General features: G+C 36.1%; 1 protein-coding gene across 5 annotated transcripts in view; it reads left to right on the forward strand.

The window, feature by feature from the left end:
* The window catches only part of LOC106539932 (cohesin subunit SA-2), a 57,506-nt gene extending 36,737 nt beyond the window's left edge, over positions 1-20,769 (forward strand). For 3 of the 5 annotated variants that reach the window (XM_087726899.1, XM_087726898.1, XM_087726902.1), the window contains exons 23-35: positions 3,480-3,556; positions 4,977-5,064; positions 5,365-5,445; positions 8,198-8,290; positions 9,208-9,373; positions 10,385-10,536; positions 12,029-12,130; positions 16,137-16,303; positions 16,405-16,533; positions 18,091-18,281; positions 18,477-18,651; positions 19,399-19,480; positions 20,219-20,769. In XM_087726899.1, coding sequence (XP_087583025.1) covers positions 3,480-3,556; positions 4,977-5,064; positions 5,365-5,445; positions 8,198-8,290; positions 9,208-9,373; positions 10,385-10,536; positions 12,029-12,130; positions 16,137-16,303; positions 16,405-16,533; positions 18,091-18,281; positions 18,477-18,651; positions 19,399-19,480; positions 20,219-20,227 — 1,512 coding nt within the window. In that variant the 3' untranslated portion in view covers positions 20,228-20,769. The remainder of the gene's footprint in view (positions 1-3,479; positions 3,557-4,976; positions 5,065-5,364; positions 5,446-8,197; positions 8,291-9,207; positions 9,374-10,384; positions 10,537-12,028; positions 12,131-16,136; positions 16,304-16,404; positions 16,534-18,090; positions 18,282-18,476; positions 18,652-19,398; positions 19,481-20,218) is intronic. The other 2 variants (XM_087726900.1, XM_087726901.1) reach the window with 2 other exon arrangements.
* The last annotated feature ends 1,714 nt before the right edge of the window (positions 20,770-22,483 follow it).

Consider the following 22,483-nt stretch of genomic DNA (forward strand, 5'->3'; position numbering starts at 1 on the left):
GAATATCACCTCTGCAAGAGATCCAGCGTTGTCTGAAGAAAGTTCCATGGTCCTTTGGCCAGCATGACTAGACAACAAGGCACATAGAATGCTGTTACTTTCCCATTGAAGTGGTACCTATTTATCTACTCCCATTTACAGGCTTTCGAACTGATAGGTGGGCAGGAGCTGGAGCAAGAATGAGAACTCACCCCATTGTGTGGCACCTGGATGTTGGACCTGGGCTGCCAGCTTTCCAGCAGGCAAACTCAGCATCTTTAACTGCTGAGTCATTGCACCCCCTATACGTCAATAGAAAGCGAAGGTTATCTGATACTTTGTACATATGATTGTTTGCCAGTCACAATACTGAAATTCTTGTCCCTTCTGTAGTTCATTTGTTCCCTTCTGTCCAGTTATGAGGATAACTCAGACAGCCCATGAAGGAATTAGCTACTTTCATTATTGCTACCTGTGTTGCACATGTTAAGGCAAGTTCATGTGATTACATATTTCAGTAGAAAAAAAAATGTTAGAATTTAATTTGCTTTTTTGGAGTGTGAATATTCTTGCCAAAATTTACATTTTTTAAAAATATTTTATTTAAGACTTTCCTACTCTACTTCTTTCTTGAAAGAAATAGTTTAGTGTTACATAAAATAAAAGCATATTATAAAAATATAAAAGTATATATAATAATGTTAAAGCACATTAAATCAGCTAAGACCCTTATGAATCACTTCTTCCCCTTGGTGCTAAAAATAAGACTAAAATGAAAGAACAGATTTATATTTATTTCATTTTGAAGAAGTTATATTTTATTATTGGATTATTTAAAAGCCTGTATTTTGTTGATTGCCTACTTCAATCTACCAAGAAAAGATTAAAAGAATAATTAATTTGGAAATAAAACAGATCCTGTTTCATATTGTGGCTTATAAGAACATTCTCTTGCATTGGTTTAAAAGTTTTGTTGTACGTGTAAATTGGTGGTTGAAAATATTTGTAAGATGTTTTAAATGCTAAATATGGCGTTTGCATTTCAATTTCTGTGCATATGTTGGGGGAGAGGACTGCAAAAATACTTGAAAAGGTTTTAGTTAGTTCTAAGAATATAAGAGCAGCTGTTGGAAATATGAATAGCTTGCAGACTCAGTTCAACAACAGTTGATCAACTGTGCCATGACTAACAGATGTCATTCCACTGGGTAAGAGTTCATTCTGATAGCTTAAAAAAATGTATTAGGCAGAATCAGACACCATATTTATTTTGGCTGTGGATAATAAAGAATAATAAATTTTGCATTAGCCTTGCAGTTTATTCAGTGAGGTCAGCAAACTTTTGCATTGTACATCTTAGTTTCTCTAATCTGATCACGTAATCATTTTGGAATTACAGTTAACAAAGAAAATACAGATAAAGATTTTATAAATAATTTTAAAGTTAGGAGAATTAGCAAATTTGAAGAACTAGAAGTTAAAATTAAATTTGTTTAATTTTAACCTTCTAGTTCTTCAAATTTGCTGCGTCTTGCTAGTGAGGGTATTTTTCTTAAAGAGATGTAGCATGTCCACATATGTCAGCTTTGGGAACCAAGGGCAGAAACAGAATGGGAAAAATAAAGAGGAATTCAATTTTAGTTGTGAAAATTAGATAGCAGTTGGACATTGCTTTCTAAGACTGCAAGAAAAGGACACATTAATAAAATTGCCTAGTTCATTAAGCTATTTTATAGTTGATAACTACTGCATTTTCCATGATCTTTAAAATTCTATGTATATCTGTAATTTTAGAACATTGGAATTCAAAGGCTTCTGTCTGTGCAGCCCAAGTGTAACCAGTCTCTCTTCTAAAAAAGTGTTTTAGGAATAACTCGTATGACTAAAAACATAAGAGTCATACATATTTTGACCAATGTGATTATTCAGCCAAAATATATGATTTGCATCATCAAATGAATGATCTCCTCAAAGGGAAGAAGGATCATTTGTTTTATTTTATTGATGCATAACTTTATTCTTTTCTTAGATGTATTGTAGTTCTTGAGTACAGATCTCCCGAAGGCCTTTGCACCATTCAGATGATAACCGGGAGAGGAAAGGAAGCACTACCTGTCTTGGGATTTAATATTCTCCTAATCAGGGGTATCTCATATCTTAACAAACCATCAGCTGTCTAGGATGAAACCACATAGGAGGGATTTCTGTAGGATTTGACTAGTTTTCCTAGTGTACTGCTTATCTGTTGTTAGAGTTTTGTTTATTTAAGAAAATGTATTGGTATATGTAAATGTATAAAGATAAACATCTAATATAAAAAACAATAAAAAGCAATACCATATCCTCTGGTGAGAACAATCAGTCAATCAAATAAGTCACTTGATGGGTTTCCTACACCTGTTCATTGGAGGTTTGCCATAAATGTCTTTCTATTGCTTGCAGCTATTTAACATTTGAACAAAATGTTAAAAATCTTAAGAGGTGAAATTGCACCAAAGAAACAATAATTATTTATAATGGGATGTGGGAATATTCTTGGGAGACAGGAGGAAGAGGTATAGCCTAGACCAGTGATGGCTGACATTTTTGTTGTTGTGTGCTGATGTAATGCGACCAATCCTGTGTTCCATTTCCTCCTGCACATGCGCCCTGCCCCCCCTCACCCATTTTTGGCTTCCAGGTTGGTGCAGGAGGCTTTCCAGGCCCAAAATGGGATACCGGGGGGGGGGCTTTGTGCTATGTCCCTGTGCCCCCTTTTGGCTTCTAGGATGGTGCAGGAGGCCTTCCAGGCCCAAAACGGGGCCCATTTTGGGCCTGGAAGGCCTCCTGCACATGTATGCGTGGTGGAGCTCGGCTGGGGTGATGGCTGGTGTGCCCGCAGAGAGGGCTCTGCATACCACCTGTGGCACGTGTGCCATAGGTTCATCATCACGGGTCTACACAATGGACTGATAAACAAAATCAGTCCAGAGGAGGAATGGGAGTGGAAAAAGGGTCTCAGGAGGAAATTCCCTAGTTTTGTGGACAGTAGTGGGGGGGAGCGGAGGAGGGGGGAAAACTGTTTCATATTTGCAATTTTCTGTTACTGTAACCATACAATGAATTGTCTACACATGGTTTTGGTTTCCGTCTGGTCTACCCTGAAGGCCTGACTTTATTAGTACTATTACAATTTCTCTGTTTTTTAGAATTATTTATATCCTCCCTTTCAGTTCTACTAACGCAACTTGCATGTAACATCAACAGTGATTGAAATGAAAAGAATTGGAAGGGGACTGTACATAGCTCTGGAGCATGGAGCAAGGATATGGGTGTGTGAGAGAAGAGGAGACACAGATACAGCTAGTCCCTTTCAGCTCTTAAGATTTTTAACATTTTGTTCAAATGTTAAATAGCTGCAAGCAATAGAAAGACATTTATGGCAAGCCTCCAATGAGCACAGGCAATTAGCTATTCAAGCATAGCTCATCCTTTTCTGTCCTTTCTGCATATGATTCTAGGAAGACGGTGTTTCTGCAGAAGAAGAAGGAATTCAGCATCTGGCCGCCTCTTTGAGACAAATAGCTGCATTTCATAAGTGAGAATTTTTTTAAATTTCAATTGCTCATTTCACATTTTGGTGCCGTGTAACCAAGTATAGTTAGAATTAGGTGCTTTAGCTACACAGTCCAAGAGAAAGAACCAAGTTGTAGCTAGTGATCTGAATTCCCTCTCTCATTTAGGAGATCACAGACTCCCCTCTGGAATGAACAAGGATGAAAAATTTCAGTCTCCTTTCCCCTTTTTGGTTTTGAATTGGAAGAGTGTAAGGGTGTGCGGGGAAATGAATGTTTAAAACCCATTACAACCCTTAAAATAACTTTAGTACTTTTAAAGGGCTTGTCTTCTGAGAAAAAGGATCTAATAAGGGTGGCTTGGGAAACCATTGAAACCAAGGCCCCATGAGGTTATTGGGGAAGAACCAACCTCTCGTATAGCAGTCTAGATTTGGGGGCATAATCCCTATGTCCTTAGGAGTACAGTGATCCAGAATCAAGCATCAAAAGGCTGAAAGAAAAAAATGCACATTGCTGCAGGGAATAATTCTTTAAGACTAATGGGGTACTTGAGAATAGCTCAGGTGTGATTTGCTGTCACTAGAGAGCTCTGGTTTCTAAGGCTAGATTGTCATACCGTATGTTGAAATTCAGGCTAAGGAATGGAGGCTAAGCTTTTCATGAAAAGCTTTTCTTCTGTAAATTTGTCATATGTTCCTTTTCATTGTCTGCTTGGCTTACTTTTTGGCTTGAGCCTTCTGAGACATGGCATCCATTTTCTCCCTTTCAGCACACTGGAAAACTGGGCCAAACATTTTGTCCCCCTCTACTGTGGTGATCTCTTAACATGCTATCAGTGATCCCTAGACAAAACACAAGGAGAGAGGAGAGAGTGCAGCTCCCTGATTCAAATGTTGGTGTTAGAATTAAAATTGCTTTTCAATATGCAAAGAGTTTATGTGAAAAATGTCAAAGGTTTCAAAATTCTGTGACCCATCGATGCATTAAATTATGAGTGCTTATATTTGTTCTTTGGAATAAATTTAATTTCTTAAAAAAATGTCCTGTTGAGTCTTTCAGTCCCTAGATGGTGTGCTCAACACAATACATTAATTTATTCTAATACAAAATTTTGGTAACAAAAATAATTTAGCAGAAGTTAAATCAAATACCTATACGTGATTGCTGAAATTAAGAGAGATCTTGGTTTTCTATAAATGGTACTGATTAAATAAACCACTTCCATTTACTCCCCTGAGACAAATAGTTTCTTAAACAAAAGCTAATTTAATCTATATTGTGTTTTCAATATTGCTAGCCTGGAAAATTCTGGAGAGTTTTTGCAGATAAATTTAAGTGAATTAACAGACATGTCAATAGGAACATAATATTCAAAAGGAAGCTGTTAAGACTTTTTGAAAGTATTTTGGCTTATGTTTTATTTCTTTCTGGATTATGTAGTGCCCATGATCTCACCAAATGGAACCTATATGACAAGATATATAAACTACTTGTTTCTGAGTTGGAACAGAGACCTTTACCTGTTCAGGTAATTTTAACTGAGCATTGAATATATGTTCCCTCCCAAATATATTTCTTGTTTGAACATCCTTTTTAAATTTGAACATCCCTAATTTTGCATTTTATTAGAGTGAATTTCAGCTGATATATAATTAATGAATTAATTTGGCAAAACAAATTCTTAATCCAGTGATTGAGTTTGTATTATTCATGGTAATCTGTTGCAGCTAAAAAAATAGATTTATTATAATAATACAGGTTTTTGTGGGCTCTAGATAGGACATATTTAAATTATGATCATGCTTTTGCTTGCTTGTCTCTTTTGCAGATTCTTTTGCCTTCTTTACAGTGTGCTTATTTTGCACTACTTTGGCAGCTCCCTTCAATGGCAGAATCTCCGTCTTCCAAGGTTGGGCTCATAACAATGATTAGAAATTACTTACAAAGATTTTTTTTTACATATCTATCTTAGTCAGTTTAGAGCAGGGGTGTCCAACCTGCAACCCTGGACAGCTAGTAACAGAGCCTCACAAAATTGTAAACTTTTAATATTATTATGTGATTAATATACATTAACTACTGCATTTTTCGGAGTATAAGATGTATTTTCCTCCCCCCAAAAATGGGTGGAAATGTCTGTGCTTTTATAGAGCAAATGTTGATGAAGCCCCACTCACCCACCAGCCCCACCTCTGCCTCCCAGAAATTTTGGGCCTGCGCATGCCCCTTTTTCACCCCATTACGAGTGGCGGGATAGGAGGGGGCAGGGGCGATCCCGGCTGCCTGGAACGGTCCAAAAACAAGACACATGGAGTCAGAAAATGGGGTGTGCGGAGACGGCAATAGGCAGCGGTGGCGATGGACGGTGATGATCTCCGCAGCCTGGAACAGCTGATCGGTGATATGGGAGGCCGATCCAACCTCCAATCAGCTGCTTGTGCTAAATCATGCTGTGCTGAAGCTGAGGTTGTTTGCTATTTGCTGCAGGGAGGCAAATTGCTGGAAGGCAGAGGCCGAGGCAGATTTTTTTTTCTTGTTTTCCTCCCCAAAAACTAGGTTCATCTTAGAGTCTGAAAAATATGGTATAATATATTTTATATGCTGCTCAAGACAATTACCCTTCACTCATTGAGGTCCAGGCAAGCCAAAAAGTTGTACACCCATGATTTAGAATGATAATAATATTCAAATTCATACTTCTAATACAGGAGATCGTTCATAGACACAATTGTTCAGATTAGACATTTTTTAGTTTAGTTTTGGTTTATTTTGTACAAAATATACTCTGTCTCACTTTTTCTGTGCTAATTCAATAGAATGATGTTCAATGTATAATATCAGGGCTGATCTTAGTTTGGAGGAGTACTAGTTTAGGTATAAATAACTTATGAATTATGAAATCAGTGTAACCTTGATAAGATCATGGTATTTTTTGATTGTACATATACTGCTTGCAAGCTGTGGAAAGTCATGCCAGGTTTGCTTTTTAATATAATCTGTATAAGTATTTTTAAAAAGTATACAGTTTTGGGATATACATTATTAATTTCTTAATTTATTGTTTGCTCTTACAAACTGCTTTAGTTTGCAACATGCATGTCCCAATAAATGGGGTTATCCAGTCTATAGATGTATAATGGAGAGAGTAAGGAAATCTCATTAAAGCTGTGCTTTATATTTGTACAATTTCTTTCATGTGTCTTGTTATGAGATTGTATCCAAAACAAATAAATATATTGCAAGTGTTGGTGAAATTTTAAATAAATTACTGGTTCTTAGAATGGATACTTTGATTTTCCGAGGAGGTATGTTAATAGGTATAGGGAAGTTTGTGGAAAATAACTAAAGTGGAACTTCTTAGTTCCTTAGTTTGATGGAGCAGTCTGGATTTTGTAACAGATTATTAAATATAGGATAAGAAGAAAGGTTGTTGAATTTTTGTACCTATCAAAACAATTTTGGAATGAAACTTTCAGGATATAAAGAGGAATGACATTAATCAGGCTGCCACATATTTCTTCCTAAGATTTCTCATAACCTATATCAATCATTTAATTATCTGAAAAAAATGCATTTGAGCTTTTTTAACCCAGTAACATTCAAAAATGAAGTATTGAATTGTTGAAAGGGAATTTCAAATGGAAAAGATATTGCTTCAGTTTTCCTTTCGGAAACAAACTTGGCATTCTGATATTTAGTTGATGGTTAGCATGTCTCATAATGATTTGCCGTAATGATGAGAATTCATACAAGTAAAAGTTACCATTTGGCAGGATGAAAGTGTCTAACAATGCCTTCTACCCGATTGATGGTATATTTCGCATTTCCATTTCTGTTCATTTAAGTATTCAAAAGTGAGAATCATTAGACTGAACTGATTGTTTTTAGTGAAAAGTGTACTTACTATTGTCACTGAAATAGTCAATGAACATCTTGTTGTCTTGGAAGCAATTGATAACAAGAGTTATTTAAATTTAAGCCTACTTGCATGGAGATAAGCCCTCTTGATTTAAGAAATATGTAGCATTTGGGAAAATAGCTTTTTCTTCCATAGTTTGGCTAATATAAGAGGAAAAATCACCAGGGTTATTTTCTGTTGTGAAAAGGGAGCATATAATCCACATACTTGGTTGAAAATGGCTCACCATTTCAAAAATTTAACACTGAATATGGGAGGGTCGTCTGGCTCTGGTAATTTCAATACAAATAAAATTAGGATCAAACTGTCACGAGCATTTGAGAGACTTATATTGATATTTTAGAATTTGAGTGAAGTCTAGGAGATCTGAGGCTTGTAAAAAGCAAGAAGGATGAAACTAAAGAGAAACTTTCCTATCTTACCAGTCCTTCCAAACCCCCATGTTTCAATAAACGTAAGGTTGAAATCTCAAGCTTGTAGGAGACATGTACTTCTAACTTAAGCAGAGCCAGATATCTTATTTGCAATAATCTTTGACAAGGTGTCCACTTTGAACTATGTTGGTCATTATCTACTGCAACAATGCCTAGCTTTCAGTTTTGAGCACCAAGAAAAGTCAAATAAAACTTGAGCCTTTCCTAAATTCATCACATCTAATATGGTACAATAATAATAATAATAATATCAATAATACTTGACCATAACAACATAAAAATATTCTTCTGGTTTCTATTTTTTGAAGGAAAATATATTTCTTTTGAGGACACATTTGAGGCAATACTGCAATATTTGCACAAGCTACCTCAGCCACTATAACAGAGACTTACGTGAAAAGGTAATTGTTGTAAAAACAAACCATGTTTTTATGGTTTCTTTTAAAATTTGTAGCATGCCCTGAATTAATGACCGTACGGTTAAGTTCACATACCTAAAGAACAACATCTCCACTCCTGGTTTTGGGGTATCTCAATCTATATTAAAATCTGTAGAAAACTGTGACGATGTCCCATATCAGGCAAGTGGGCTTAGCAGAGTTGAAAGCATAGTTGGGATGGGCTACAATGTATCTTAGAATCAATATTCAACTAGATAATTCAGCAAAAAATCACCCTAAAGAAAACCAGATAATTAGGAGATAATCCAAAAAGTACTCAAGATAACAAATAAGTCATAATCTAAGAAGTCAATCTGAAGGTCCAAGATAATTTGAGTCAGCTGGGCTAAGAACATCATGATGATGGATGGAGTTATGCAAAACTGATATGTCCATAATTTAAATGAGAGTACAGGTCTATCCAGGAGCACAGTAATTTCTGAATAGGCCATTATTCCTAAGAAACTTTATGAAAATTCTCATATACACAAAGATCAACTATTCTGTAATTGTTGGACTGAGCCAGTAATTCATTGGCTTTTAAAGTCTTTCCTAACCTCCTTGCTTTTAACTGAAAAACCACAATCGTGGTTATGTCAGTACTCTTTTAAACAGCAAAATCTTTATACAATGTTCTGTGACATTTGATTAGACTACTCATTGTCTTAGATTATAGATGTTATTTACGCAAATTTGTAGTATGTTGAATATAAATTCATACAAACAATATGCATTGCTTAAAAAACTAGCGATCCCTATAATTTCAACTTCAGTTTAGAATTAGTTCACTTTGCATCATTTGAAAAAGAAAGGCAGGATAATATTATGGCCAATATTTTAAAAAGATATGTAAGTCATTTTTATATTTGTACTTATAGGCTTTTATGTTACTATGTGATCTACTGTTAATTCTAAGTCATCAGGATTCAAGCAATAATGATGCTGCTGGGTTACTGGAGTACCTTCCCAGTACATCGCTTCAGACAAAAATGCTCTTATTTATTCGGGATCATGTTTTTGGAGAGGAAGAAGAAGAAACCAAAGGTCAGCAATATTTTTCAGTAAATGCATTTTGCTGCTGATGCTTGCTTTTTTCACTTTACATTCCAGCATTTAGTATAAGCAGAGAGAGATAGTTAAAAGTAGAGCTTAAAAGTTTGTGAATCCTTTTGAAATGTTAATATTTCTGCTTAATATTATCTAAAATGTGACCTGCTTGCCATACAAATCCTAAGACTAGATGAGGAAAACACAATTAAACAAATGAGTCAAAAACATTATAGTTGTTCATTTAGGACAGGGGTTTCAAACTCACATAGTCATGTTGTCATCATGTGACATATTGCAAATATCCCCCCATTCGCTAAAATGGGGTGGGCATGGCCAGCACATGATGCATCCAGCCCATGGGCTGCAAGTTTAACACCCCTGATTTAGGATGGTTGCAGCATCTCACAGTCACACGATTGCAGTTTGTGATCTTCTCAGCCCACTTCCAACAAGCCAGCCTCCAACAAATAAAATCAGTCAGGGAAATCAGATTCACTTAATGGCCATGTAATTTACTTAATCATGGTGATTTGCTTGACGACCATGGTAAAATGGTTGTCAAATCAAGCCTGGTTGTGTGATGACTCATCACTTAGGGACTGAAATTCCAGTCCCAATTGTAGTAACCTGAGGATTACTTGTAATAGCAAGTGAAGAACTAACACTATGATGTCTGCAAAGAATATCTCTTATCTAAAAAACAGAGAAATACTGTGGAGTCTTTCTGAGCTTGGTTGTTCTCTTACAGACATTTCATTACTTGATTAGGTAACATCATCAGTACACACTGATGCAATTTGCAAACAAACCATCAAGCTCAGAGAACACTAAGGATTCCACAGTTCAACCCTCAACTGCATATATTCACTTCTATTGGAAATACATTTAAGGAGATGTGATTGTGATGGTTTAGAGAACTGATGAAATACTGGAGTGTCGGTTGTTTTTTAAATATATCATTCATTATCATTTTAGAATGAAACCTAATCAAACTCCTCTCTGCAGATATGAGAGAAAGCGATGTGAAGTTAAAGGAAAACCAGAAACTAGATGCTTTGCATTTAAAGCGATGCCTCCTTGCAGCTTACTGCAAATTGATCATCTGTAATGTTGTTGAGATAACAGCTGCTGCTGAAATCTATAAGCATTATATGAAGGTAATGGCATATTCCCCTTGATGTCTTCCAAGCACTATAAAATTAACGTCTGATTTTTTGGTGAATACTTGAATGTTATTCCATTAATGCATGGGTCACAATATAAACAGATGACTAAAGATTTTATGAGAGACCAATTTATGATAACTGGAGAAATGTTTACTTTATTCATGAACTTTTTTGTTGTTTCACTCTGAAACAAATCTGCATGGAAAGAAATCTTAAAATTTCTGATACTGTATTTGGAAAACCTTTGGCATATTAAAGCCTAGAAATCTATTGCTTTTAAATGGAAAGTATGCTCCTTATATCCAATATGAATGCTTGAAAAGGGAAACATATGTTTTTGTACAATAGGAGGGCAGGGAGGCAAAAGGAATAAGTGCAATCAGACTCTGGAATTGGCGGGTGCACGCATCCCCACTTAACCGAGCAGTGGGGAAACACACGGTCCATTTGTGTGAGTGGCAGGCGCGTGTACATGCCATTCGCACAAATGGAGCTGCGTGCACGTGCTTCCTGGCTGTATGCCCAGAACCATTCCCTCTCCTGCCCTGGTCCGCAAAGCCAGAAAGGTTGGGGAACTCTGAAGTAAATAATGCAAATTATATAATTGTGTTCTTTGTGTGGTGGTAGCACGAGTTCATGACTTCATCATGACTTCTACGGAAGACTTGTAGATCTTCAGTACAATAGTATTGAGTGTAATATTTTAAAAATCTTTATGTAATCATCCAAACATTGTCATCTTTTTCTTCTTTACTCTTCTGTGGGTTTTGGGTTACTTTTAATAAGTTTCTAAACATGTTTTATTGGCAATGTATTCTAATAAAATTAAAATTAATTGAATCTGAAATTAGCTACTTTGCAAATAGAATAAAGTTATGTGCAAAATAATCTAAGGTTGGAAGGCTGTAAATCAGGAATAGACAACTATATGCCTGCCCTCTCTATGTTTTGAACTATTACTTCTAGCTCCCTAACTGTGTTTTCAAGGGATGAAGAAAATTAAAATCCAACACATCTGGGTGCAAAATGTTGGTTATCCAAACCGTAGACATAAATTTGGACATTGCTGTGTACTTTTATCTAGTCATAGGAAAGATTGTGCTGCAAATATTAATAGTATCCAGAACATTACATGCCTGAAACATTGCCTCAAATGTGAGACAGCTGTTCTGGGCATATCGGAAATGTTCCAACACTGTTCAGACCAAATGTTCTCAACAAGCAACAACCCAGTTTTGAGTTCAAAACACCTGTTTTGAAACAGCTACCCCAAGCTCAGAAAGGTCAAACACTCCTGCTAAACTGGGCACAATTTGTTTTGAGTATTTCAGATTTGAAACATTTTATGTGCCTCTAATATTGCCTATTTATAGCTGTCAATTAAATAGTATCCCTTTTTTTAAAAAAGACTTCTGATTTCTGAGGTTTTTTGGGACATCGTTCCTTGACCTAAAAAGATATGTTCCTTTTTTCCATTTGACAGGCATATAATGACTTTGGAGATATAATTAAAGAGACTTTGAGCCGGACAAGGCACAACAATAAAATTCAAAGTGCAAGAGCATTGATCCTCTGCTTACAGCAGGTGAGAATATTCCTCTGGACAGCTATGCTTTCTGTGAGAACAGTTCAGGAACATGGTTTTGGTAATGAACCTTAGAAAATACGCTGCATTTAGATTTTATTCCTGGAGGTCTACAAAGGAAAGAGCTTCACTTGCAGAAGGTAGTCTGATTCATGATAGCTAACAGCAATCTTTTTTGATTAAAAGGGGGATTAAAAAAAAACCCAGGAAAATGACTTCTCATCCTGCACTCATTATAGCTACCAGATCATAGAAGTCTGTTCCATGCACTTCTGGATCCCACTCTTATAATCACTTGATTCAGAGATTATCAAATATTGTAGTCCTGATATTTTAAAATATTGTTGGAAAGTCCTGGTAAGAGCTAGAGAGGACTGATGAAGAATCCTTGGAAGAATGGAGAGATGAGTTAGAGAACGTCTTTAGCTCTCTAACTGTACATGGCAGAGATGTCAAACGTGATTTCATTGAGGGCCGTATCAGGGTTGTGTTTGACTTTGGGGAGCCGCGGGGGGGGGGGACGGCTGGCCAGCTCAACATCAGCTGTGTCGGGGCACCTGGGATGGCCTGAGCGCTCTGCTAGCAAAAACAGACTCCCGAGCTCCATTTTCGGCTGCAATGGCCTCATGCAACCCTCTAGCAGTGAAAATAGATCTCCAGAAGGCAGGCCGTGGCTCTTGTGAGCTCCATTTTCAGCTGTGATGACCTCCACCCTTCTGCCAGAGAAAATGGAGCTCCAGAGGGCCACAGGCAGCCCTATTGAGCTCCGTTTTTACTGGCAGAGGCACCGTGGGCCGATCCTTCGCTGTTTCCAGGGCAGCCCTGTGGTGTTCTATCTATCTCAGATCTCTAGAAGTAAGCAACCCACAGGCTGGATCTGGCCCACAGGTATATGGGATTGCAGACGATTGAATGTTCCTGGGTCAAAAAGACAAGTCTCTTACATAAACCCTCAAGATTTAATACGGTAACAGGCAGGGTCCATCATAGTCATAAGTTGAGGACTTAAACTGTATCAGAGCCCCAGATAAGATGGTTCCTGTGAGAGTGTGCACTCCCCAAGCTTCTCCCTGTTTTACCAAGGAGCTTAGGGAACTGAAATATTTGAAAAGATGCTTGGAGTGAGGATTGCAAAATCAAGGAATGAATGTGACCAAGAACTGATGTGAGCTGTGGTTTAAGGCTATAGTTTGCAATAAGAGCAGCAAAGTCTCAGCTCTTCACACATTAACAGTAGTGTCTACAGATTCCCAACTGCCAGGCCTGCTCAGTGTTACTTGGACCCCTTGGGGGAAGGATGGATGGGATACAGTGGCTGTCAGCACACCAAGTACATTTGCTAATTTCTTTGTAGATAATGTCACTCCAATTTGATCTTAATTAGAAATCAATTTGCAGAGTCCGCAGCAATGATAAGGTCTTATATTGGGATTCTTCTGATTTTATAGAACTCAAAGAAGTGGATAGAACTTTCTGATTTGAAGCAATTATTTCACGTCCTTACTGGCTCCTTAGAGCAGCCAGATTGAATGTAAATAGCTATATCTGGTGGATTGTCAAGATTTCTCAGAGGAAGCAGGTGATGCCACCTTTCTCAACAGAGATTGTAGTGCATCCTTTCAACTGTACATCCAGCCATTTTTCACATGTTGTACCAAATCATACATCCTTAGCTACAGAAGGTCTTACAGGAAACAGATATCTATGCCAAACTGAATTACACTCAGCCATGGGGTGGAAGTAGAATTAGATGCTCTGGTAGAACACAGACCTTGATGGTGAATTACTCATTTTTTTTGTTAGATCTTTTTTAGTGTTTCATACCTTTGATTATGGATAACAAAAGTTAGGATCTTGTGTCTTATTTTGCTATTTCATATCACAAATTAAGATTAAATGAAAAAAATAAATGAAAAATGCTCTTTCAACAAAAACTCATTGGGCAAATATATTTTTTGAAAAAAAGGTGATAGCTGACTGTCTCTTTAAAGATCTAGTGAGAGAAATTTATGATCTCACAGGCTGCAAAACCAGTGGGATAACTTTTAGCAACATGCTTTCCAAGCAAGCTACACTGAAGGTATTGCTTTAGTGTGCACAGTTATCCTACTTAACTGCTCAGAATGAGCTGTGTGAAGCTAATATCTATGACAGCCTCCAGGCTTCAGAACATCCCTCTTCAGGTGGCTGATATATGACCTCACTGGATTTCACACATATTATCAAAATGAACTTAAGAAGATTCATAAGCTATCCTCTGAAACATGAGATAAGAGGGGGCTCAGCATTCAGTAAGTTGTAAGTTCTGCTCGCATAATCAGGAGCCTCTGTTTACATATCACATAGGCAACTGGTCCAGTTTAGACTGAACTTGCAATAGTGGAGATTAAAATACAATAAACCATCTAACCAATCTGCATGGGGAAACGGAGTATGCCTTATCTTTTGTATTGGGATATATAAGTGGATTGATTAGGCACTTTTTAATTAACACTGCACGGTATAATAAAATATTTATATAAAGAATAAAAATATAATAAACCAATAGAAAAGTCTTCCTTATTTGCTTTAATTTGTGTCTCTAAAAATCTTCCTGAAATACATTTTTGAATTAAATATAAAAATAGCCTAGTCTTTGATGTGCCTGATCTCTGTTGGAAAGAAATTCCATTATTGTCAGACACTTCAGGAACTATCTTTGCACATTAGCTTTTCAAAATAAGAATATATTAATACTTAGGCTTACATGCAGGCCTCATTTTTTGTAGGTCCACTTGGTACTTGCAATATGCTGGCCTAAGGTTCATAATGAAATTTACCTATATTGGCAATGTTATTTCCTTACAGCATAGATTTTTCTTTACATGTTTATGAACATGATTGAACACAGATGGTGTTTGTTCAGTGACCGTCTGAACTTAAAATAGTGGTGTAGTATTTATGAGTAGTTGTTGAAATTCAACCATTGCAGAGCCTCTGCAACCACATGATTACAACCCAGACACTTGGCAACTGGCCTGCATTTCTAACCATTGTAGTGTCCTATGGTCACATGATCTCAATTTGTGATCTCTCCTGCTGGTTTCCCACAAGTAAAGTCAATGGAGAATTTGGCAGGAAGTCAGAAATCTTAGATCACATAAATTAAAACAGATTAAAACAATAAAGAGGTATATCAGAATGAATGCATCAAATGAGCAGTAACTGTTTTAGACAAGTATTTAATTAAAGTATTTATTATACATGTAAATAATAAAATGAACTATTTCTAAATAGTACACTTAGGAAAATAATTTGTAGTGAAAAAGTGGCTGCGATAATACCTAATTATTTTTCAATGTTTCATCCCATCCCGGGCGTATGTTTGCATGTGAAAAGAATGATTTGCAACTTCAGATTTAATTTGCTACAAATTCCACTTCCAAAGCAAAATTTAGAAGAGAACAATTTTATCAACTATGTTTTATTTACATACGCTATTCTGTCCGCTACTTTTTAAGGGCATGAACTAAAATTTAAATCTGCAGTAACGTATGCTGTAATGCAATACAGTAAATAAAAATAGAACTTTGTCAAGATTAAAAGAAAAATATACTGGTTTTTAAATGAACAAGCACTTATCAAGAAGTCTTTGTAATCAGCAGCACATAACTCGAGACAAATAATTGCTCTTTCTGGAGTGTATTTTGTGCTTATTACAAAAATCAGAACCCTTGTTTGAAATGGGAACAATTTTTTCTCAGCAAATATTTCAAGATATCTTTGCCTGCTAATGATATCTTGTTTTCTTGTTCTCTTCCCTAAACTTCCTGCTTTTGATTCTCATCTGTGCCATTCATATCCTTGTTAAGCTTGGTGGGATTCTTAAAATATATAATTGGATTATTGTATAAATTGGTGTATGCATGCATCCTGAGCAAGGCATCTGTTGGTTCTATGCCAGGTATGTCCTGTTGGGGATTGTTTTATTGCCTATAAACTTTAAACCAATGTCTGTGATCTGCAGCTGTTTCAGAAGCACGTTGAAAGCCAAGGTGATGGCAGCAATAGCAGCAATAACTTGGATTCCTCCACCACCTCCTTCAACAACATTAAAGAGCTTGCCCGGCGCTTTTCTTTGACATTTGGCTGGGACCAGGTGAAAAGTCGAGAATCAGTAGCTATGATACACAAGTATGTGCCAACTACATGTTGTCCCTTAGTCTTCTGTTTGAAGAATGTCCATGTTGTAAATATCCTTTCTGTTTCTATTTCTTTCTTATTCCTGTTGAAAGGGAAGGTATTGAATTCGCCTTCCAAGGGGCAGCTGGAATGGAAGGGAAGTGCCTACCTCCTAACTTAAATTTTCTCATCGTCCTCAGTGAATTCTCCAATAAGCTTCTAAAGCCTGATAAAAGACTTGTGTAAGTATTATTTTTGATTTTAGTCCTATGGAAAACAAGTTGAGTATTACAGGAGCCAATATATAAAGACGTTAGTGAGGATTGACTGAACACAATCATAGCAAATTGCACAGAAAAAACATAAAATATGACAGTATTCAACAGTTTTGCCCCTGAAATGCTGGCGCATTTACGTGATATTTTATATTTAAAAATTTGTGTAAGTTCAACCATTTAGAAATACCTACATTATTTAATTTTAGAAATCCAGGCATTGTCAAGAATGATGCATTTGCTCTTGCACTATGTGTTTTGTTTAGTGGTCTAGCCAGTTTGTTCATTAGGCTAGAAAGCAGAAAACCGTGAGTTTTAAGTCCTGCCCAGAGGTGGGTTTCTACTGGTGTTACTGCTGGTTTGGTGCACTCATGTGTGCAGTTGCCTGTAAATAGGTCTGTGCATGTGCAGAACATTAAAAATGTAAAAAAAAAAAAAAAAAGCCACGGCGACCGGGGAACCGGTTTGGCGGCGTGGCGACCCAGTCGCAATTTCCACTACCAGTTCATTCGAACTGGTGCGAACCGATAGCAACCCACCTTTGGTGTAGCCTTAGCCATGAAAGCCATCTGGGTGACTTTGGGCTGGCCAGCCACTCGCCACCAGCCCCATCCACACACAAGGTTATTGTTGTGGGGAAAATAGATATGTTTGATATGTTTGTTGCCTTGAGTTATTTCTAAAAAAAATAATAAAGGCAAGTTATAAATAATAAATTAACACATGTGCCCAAATAAGAGGTATAGCTGTGTCTTATCTTTTATTTGATTTTAGTTTTTTTTTAACTGTTCAGGTTACATACATTTGTGTTTACTCTGAACAGATGAGCTTTCCATTATTTTAGGCTGACCTTTTGGTAACTCTGACAATGATAGATCAATGGAGATGAACATGTTTCAATAATGACTGTATATCTATATGTATTTATGCATGCAGAGGAGCATGTGTTGATGAGCAAGTTATGAAAAATGTATGTAATGTCTAGGTTAGAATACATAATTAAGCAATTAAATATAATTTGGAAACAGCCACAATAGAGTAAGTTTTCTTATTAATTTATATACCACTTTGTTTAAAAAGTGCATAATGTTTACAGGGAAAAAAAGACTACACACATTAAAAACAGTGCTATTAAAATACAGGACAGTTAAATGTCTATGGAGATTCTCAATCTCCGGGTCATGGTTGTCTCAAAGGTGCTTTTCCAAAAGGCAACTGGACTTTCTTGGTTTTCTTCCTTGAAAACGTTTTGCTTCTCATCCAAGAAGCTTCTTTAGTGCTGACTGAATGGTGAGGAAGTTCCTTGGATGAGAAGTGAGGTAGGAGATTTCAAAAATCCTGCAGCACCGGGGAACTACCAATGATCTGTTGTCACATTTTGGATGAGAAGCAAGGTTGGAGGTTGTCACATTTTAAGTCTAATTTAAATGTAATATCATGAGTATTTGCATCTTTTCTGAAAGAATGTTAATTAAAATAGGGAAAAACTAACTTAATGGTTTTTTCCCCAATCTTCACATTCAGATATAGTTATTTGCTAAGATATGTACCCGAAACAGCACTTTGTAAAGAAGATACTTGGTACTCACTGGCTTGGTACAGAACCTCTTTGTTGGCTAGTGATGATGATGAGAATTCTGCTATCAGCAGCTCACAAGAGTGGCCATCTGTTAGCATTACTAGGACATCTTCTTTTAAAAGGAAATTATCTGAAGGTATGACATTTCCAAAATATGTATAAAAACTTACATTTGGATCATAGGATTGATGACATGTCAACATTTCTGATATATCACTTCAAGTAGGATGATTTTAGGCCTCAGTAATATCTGTATCTTTCTACTTCAATGTTCAGTGAGATACATGGCTAAATGCTGCTAAAGTATGAATGATGAAATTATCTGTTTCAGGATCCTGGTCTAAAATCAGTCACACAGACAGAGCTCACAAGATTTCTGAGACTCATTATCCATCCTGCCTATCTTCTTTGGGAATGAGAAACAGGAAGAGGCTAAAATCTCATGATAGTTATCACAAAGAATATTCTCTCCCATTGGGTTCTGCAACTCCAAAGAGAAAACATAGGTAAGAAGAGTTTTTGGATTAACTCTGATAAACAGGGTATGTGATCAAATCTAGTTCATTAGATACAGTAGAAGTTGCAGTGTTTTCTTTCCTCAAAATATATCCAAGTTTCTATGGTGACCTGAGATCAGTCTGACTGCAATTTAAATATTATTTGATATTGGGGATTAATTGAAACAATATCCACAGGTCACAGTCCAAAACATTACTTAATATTTTGTATAATTCCATCATGGTTTTCAAACTTATGGCAACCACTACAATGCTTCCTGTCTTTTCTGCTGAATAGAAAGCCATTTTTGAAAGTTACAAAGCAGGTGTGATATAGGAATTTTTTCCATTCAGAAAAGTTCTATTTAGAAACATCTAAATACATTAGGTTTGTTTAATTATTTTAAAAGGAGTGGAGTGTATGGACAGAAAATATATGACATTTAAATTGAGTCTTTGTTGAAGAACATAACGGTGCTGTCATATTCTAAATCAGATTATTGATCCATTTACTTTGTCTGGGACAACGTCAAGAGCTTTTGAGTTTCAGACAGAAATGATCTTTTTTGAAAAAGAAACTGATAACACTAGGGGTAAAATTTGTGTCTTTTATTAAACTATTATATTAATTGATTCCTAAATTATTATGATTAAATATTGATTTCTCAGAATTATTATTGTAAAAATTAACAAGAATCAAGCAAATGATTTCAATTAGAAGAAAATAAATAATTCCCCCCCCCCCGCTCATTTTAGTACCCAGGCTCCAGTCAAGGAAGAGGATTTGGAAGAGGCTTCCCTTGAAGAAGCCGATATTGATGTTGTTGGCGCTGATCAGGTTAGGAAAGATTCTAATATAGTTTTAAAATATATTTTTCTTTCACTAATAGAAAGAATACATCAATTAATCCTTTGAACTAATTTGCTATAGTAATACCTTTGTTTTACATAAATACATTTCTGTGATCCCTGTAATAGCATCTTGCTAGATATTGTCACATGTGTAAAGTGTGTAAAGGATATATTAGAGATGGCTTTGAATTATCCAGATTTAACAGCTTCGTATTGTCTTAATCCCACCGCTCTGACATTGGAATAATAAATAGAAGGGGAATGAAAAAAAATGGTCATAGTTGTTAAACCATCATCTATCATTCTTCTGCCCTTGCTGAGCATGGCTTAAGTTTGGTGCTTTTCCTGTGGCAGAGCATACTTGTTTTCTTATTTACAAACTAATAGGTTCCCTTGGAAATTTTCATAACAAAAGAATGAATCTCTGGAGCTGTATGTTTTCTCAACAAGAGAATTTTTTTTGTGAGAGATGGACTGAATCTAGGGAATTTTAGTAAAAAGAAAATGTAGATTAAATATGCCATTTGGACCTCATGTTATCTAGTGAGTGCAGATGAAAAAATAATTAAAATTGTTTTATAAAATAGGAGAGGTATATACATTCCAGAACGGTATCTTATCTATAAGAGATGATAGTAACTGTAAGAGGTTGTGAGGGAGCATAATTTAATAAATTTGTCTTTTAAAACTTTGTCACTAATTGTCTTATTTTTATATTGTTTAGGATACCTAAAAGATGAAGCTTGCTGGAAATGGCCTCTACTTTTTATGTAACTAATTTTTTAAAAAGCCAACCAGAAAGGTTTTAAACTATTTTCACGAGAATTACTTGGATGCCTGATTGGTAGAACTCAACATGGATTGGTAAATTTATATAAAATGGAAGCTTCTTCAGCCAGTATTTTCTATACTTTCTGACGTTACCAGCTCACACACAATTTTTGTAAGCACACTTGACTTTATATCCAAAATGTAGTTGTTAAGAAGCTGCAGATCAGTATTCTATGGCAAAATGGAAAAGAAAAAACTTTAACGTAGACAATCTGTTTTCAAGAAACAAAGCCAGAAGATTCAGAGAAGAGCAAAATTATAGAAATTATTGTAAATCAGAAAAAATACACTTGCTTCTTGTGTGCTGCCTTAGGTATCACAACAAAATGTTCACTCTGCTAACATGTTTATCACATTTTTTTAAAAAAGGCATTTCATTTCACATTTTTATATTCAGCTGTTTGTAAAATAAACTGAGCAATCTGTCTTGTCTGTACTTTTAAAGCAAGTCATTTTTTTTCTTACAATGGGAAAAATGAAAAAGATACTGCATCATGGCACCAGGAAAGGCATAGGTATGGATATGATAGTAACCTTTTCCAAACGGGTAAATTGCAATATAGGCTGCAACTATAATTTACATCAGTAGCATTAGTGGTAAAACAATCTAGGTCTCTTGTATTTGTTGCTTAATTTATATTTCAGACTGTAGCAGTCCTAAAAATATTCACTATTTTATTACAGCACATTTATCCTAAGTTATGTGAAGCCATTGAGCCTACTGAGAAAAGCATTCTAAAAAGCTATCTTATCTTAAGGCAGAGAACTTGCCCATCCAAAACCCTAGTCTCTGTGTTTCCTGTCCTAAAAGCTATGGCATATGTGAATTTCAACCCACAGTACCACTGTTGCTGAGAATTCTGGGAGTTGAATTTTGCACATCTGGGAAGTTACTGAGATTGAGAACCACTGGTCTCTTGTGGGCAACAGCTTCTCAGTATTTCAGATTAGATCCTTTCTCAGTTGTGTCCTAACTGGCCAATTAGCAAAACAGATGTTCTACCATTTAGCTCTAACTTTTTTTTTGAAACATAAACGTTCTGTCAGGAAGTAGTTTTGAGTAGTAAGAATGAGAGGAAATGACTTTGGAATTTACCTTGTTCAAAGCTTTTTTCCCCATTATCTAACATTGTGACGTTTCATTATTTAAAATTCATACTGTATCAACACTCTTGGGACCTACATTCCTGGCACTACAGAGTCTGTCTCTGTTTGCACATTTAACAGGAACAACAAAAAATATCCAGAAGCAACAAAATATATCTATCACTAGTTTGACACTATATTTGCTGTATTGGCTGCTCCATTAAGATAAATAGATCCATACCTGAAAAACTGCAAATCTTAAATATTTTCCTTTTTTAGTTGATAAGCTTGCGATCCAAGCAATATGCTTTTTCACTTGTAGCCAAAACACTAAAAAGTTGAACATCAAAGGAATCAGTTCAATCCTAAAACAATGTTTGGTATTGATGATGAGCCACATGAAGGAAAAGAACTTGGTAATTATAAACAGATACTGCTGTCAAAAAAAACACATCATGGTACTTTAAGAGTCATTTTGCAGGAAAAGGCAGGCTATAAATCTATTATAAAAAAATCTTTTCTGCTTTTTCCTCAGCCTTGTAATGCCATCTTACAGCACCCCTTAAGTTCTACATAGTTGTATCATCACAAGGAATCTTCACAAGAAAACTTAACAATTCAAAAGGAATACTTTTGAAAACCTGGTATGAAAGAAAAACCTCATATCTAGAAAAAAAATCTTTCAGCCATCCTAATGTGTATAGAGACTCTCAGTCTTCATTAAATTGCACTAAAAGATAAAGGTTCCCCTCACACATATGTGCTAGTTGTTCCTGACTCTAGGAGGCAGTGCTCATCTCCGTTTCAAAGCCAAAGAGCCAGTGCTGTCCAAAGACGTCTCTGTGGTCATGTGGCTAAATGCCAAAGACGCAAGGAACGCTGTTACCTTCCCACCAAAGGTAGTTCCTATTTTTCTACTTGCATTTTTCATGCTGCTAAGTTGGCAGAAGCTGGGACAAGTAACATGAGCTCACTCTGCTACATGGCACTAGGGATTTGAACCACCAAACTGCTGACTTTTCTGATCGACAAGCTCAGCGTCTTAGCCACTGAGCCACCATGTCCCTTAAAT

The sequence above is a fragment of the Thamnophis sirtalis genome, unplaced genomic scaffold (genome assembly GCF_051295495.1).
Source record: "Thamnophis sirtalis isolate CommonGarterSnake01/CBP01778 unplaced genomic scaffold, rThaSir2_p1.2 scaffold_12, whole genome shotgun sequence".
Taxonomy (NCBI): Eukaryota; Metazoa; Chordata; class Lepidosauria; order Squamata; family Natricidae; genus Thamnophis; species Thamnophis sirtalis.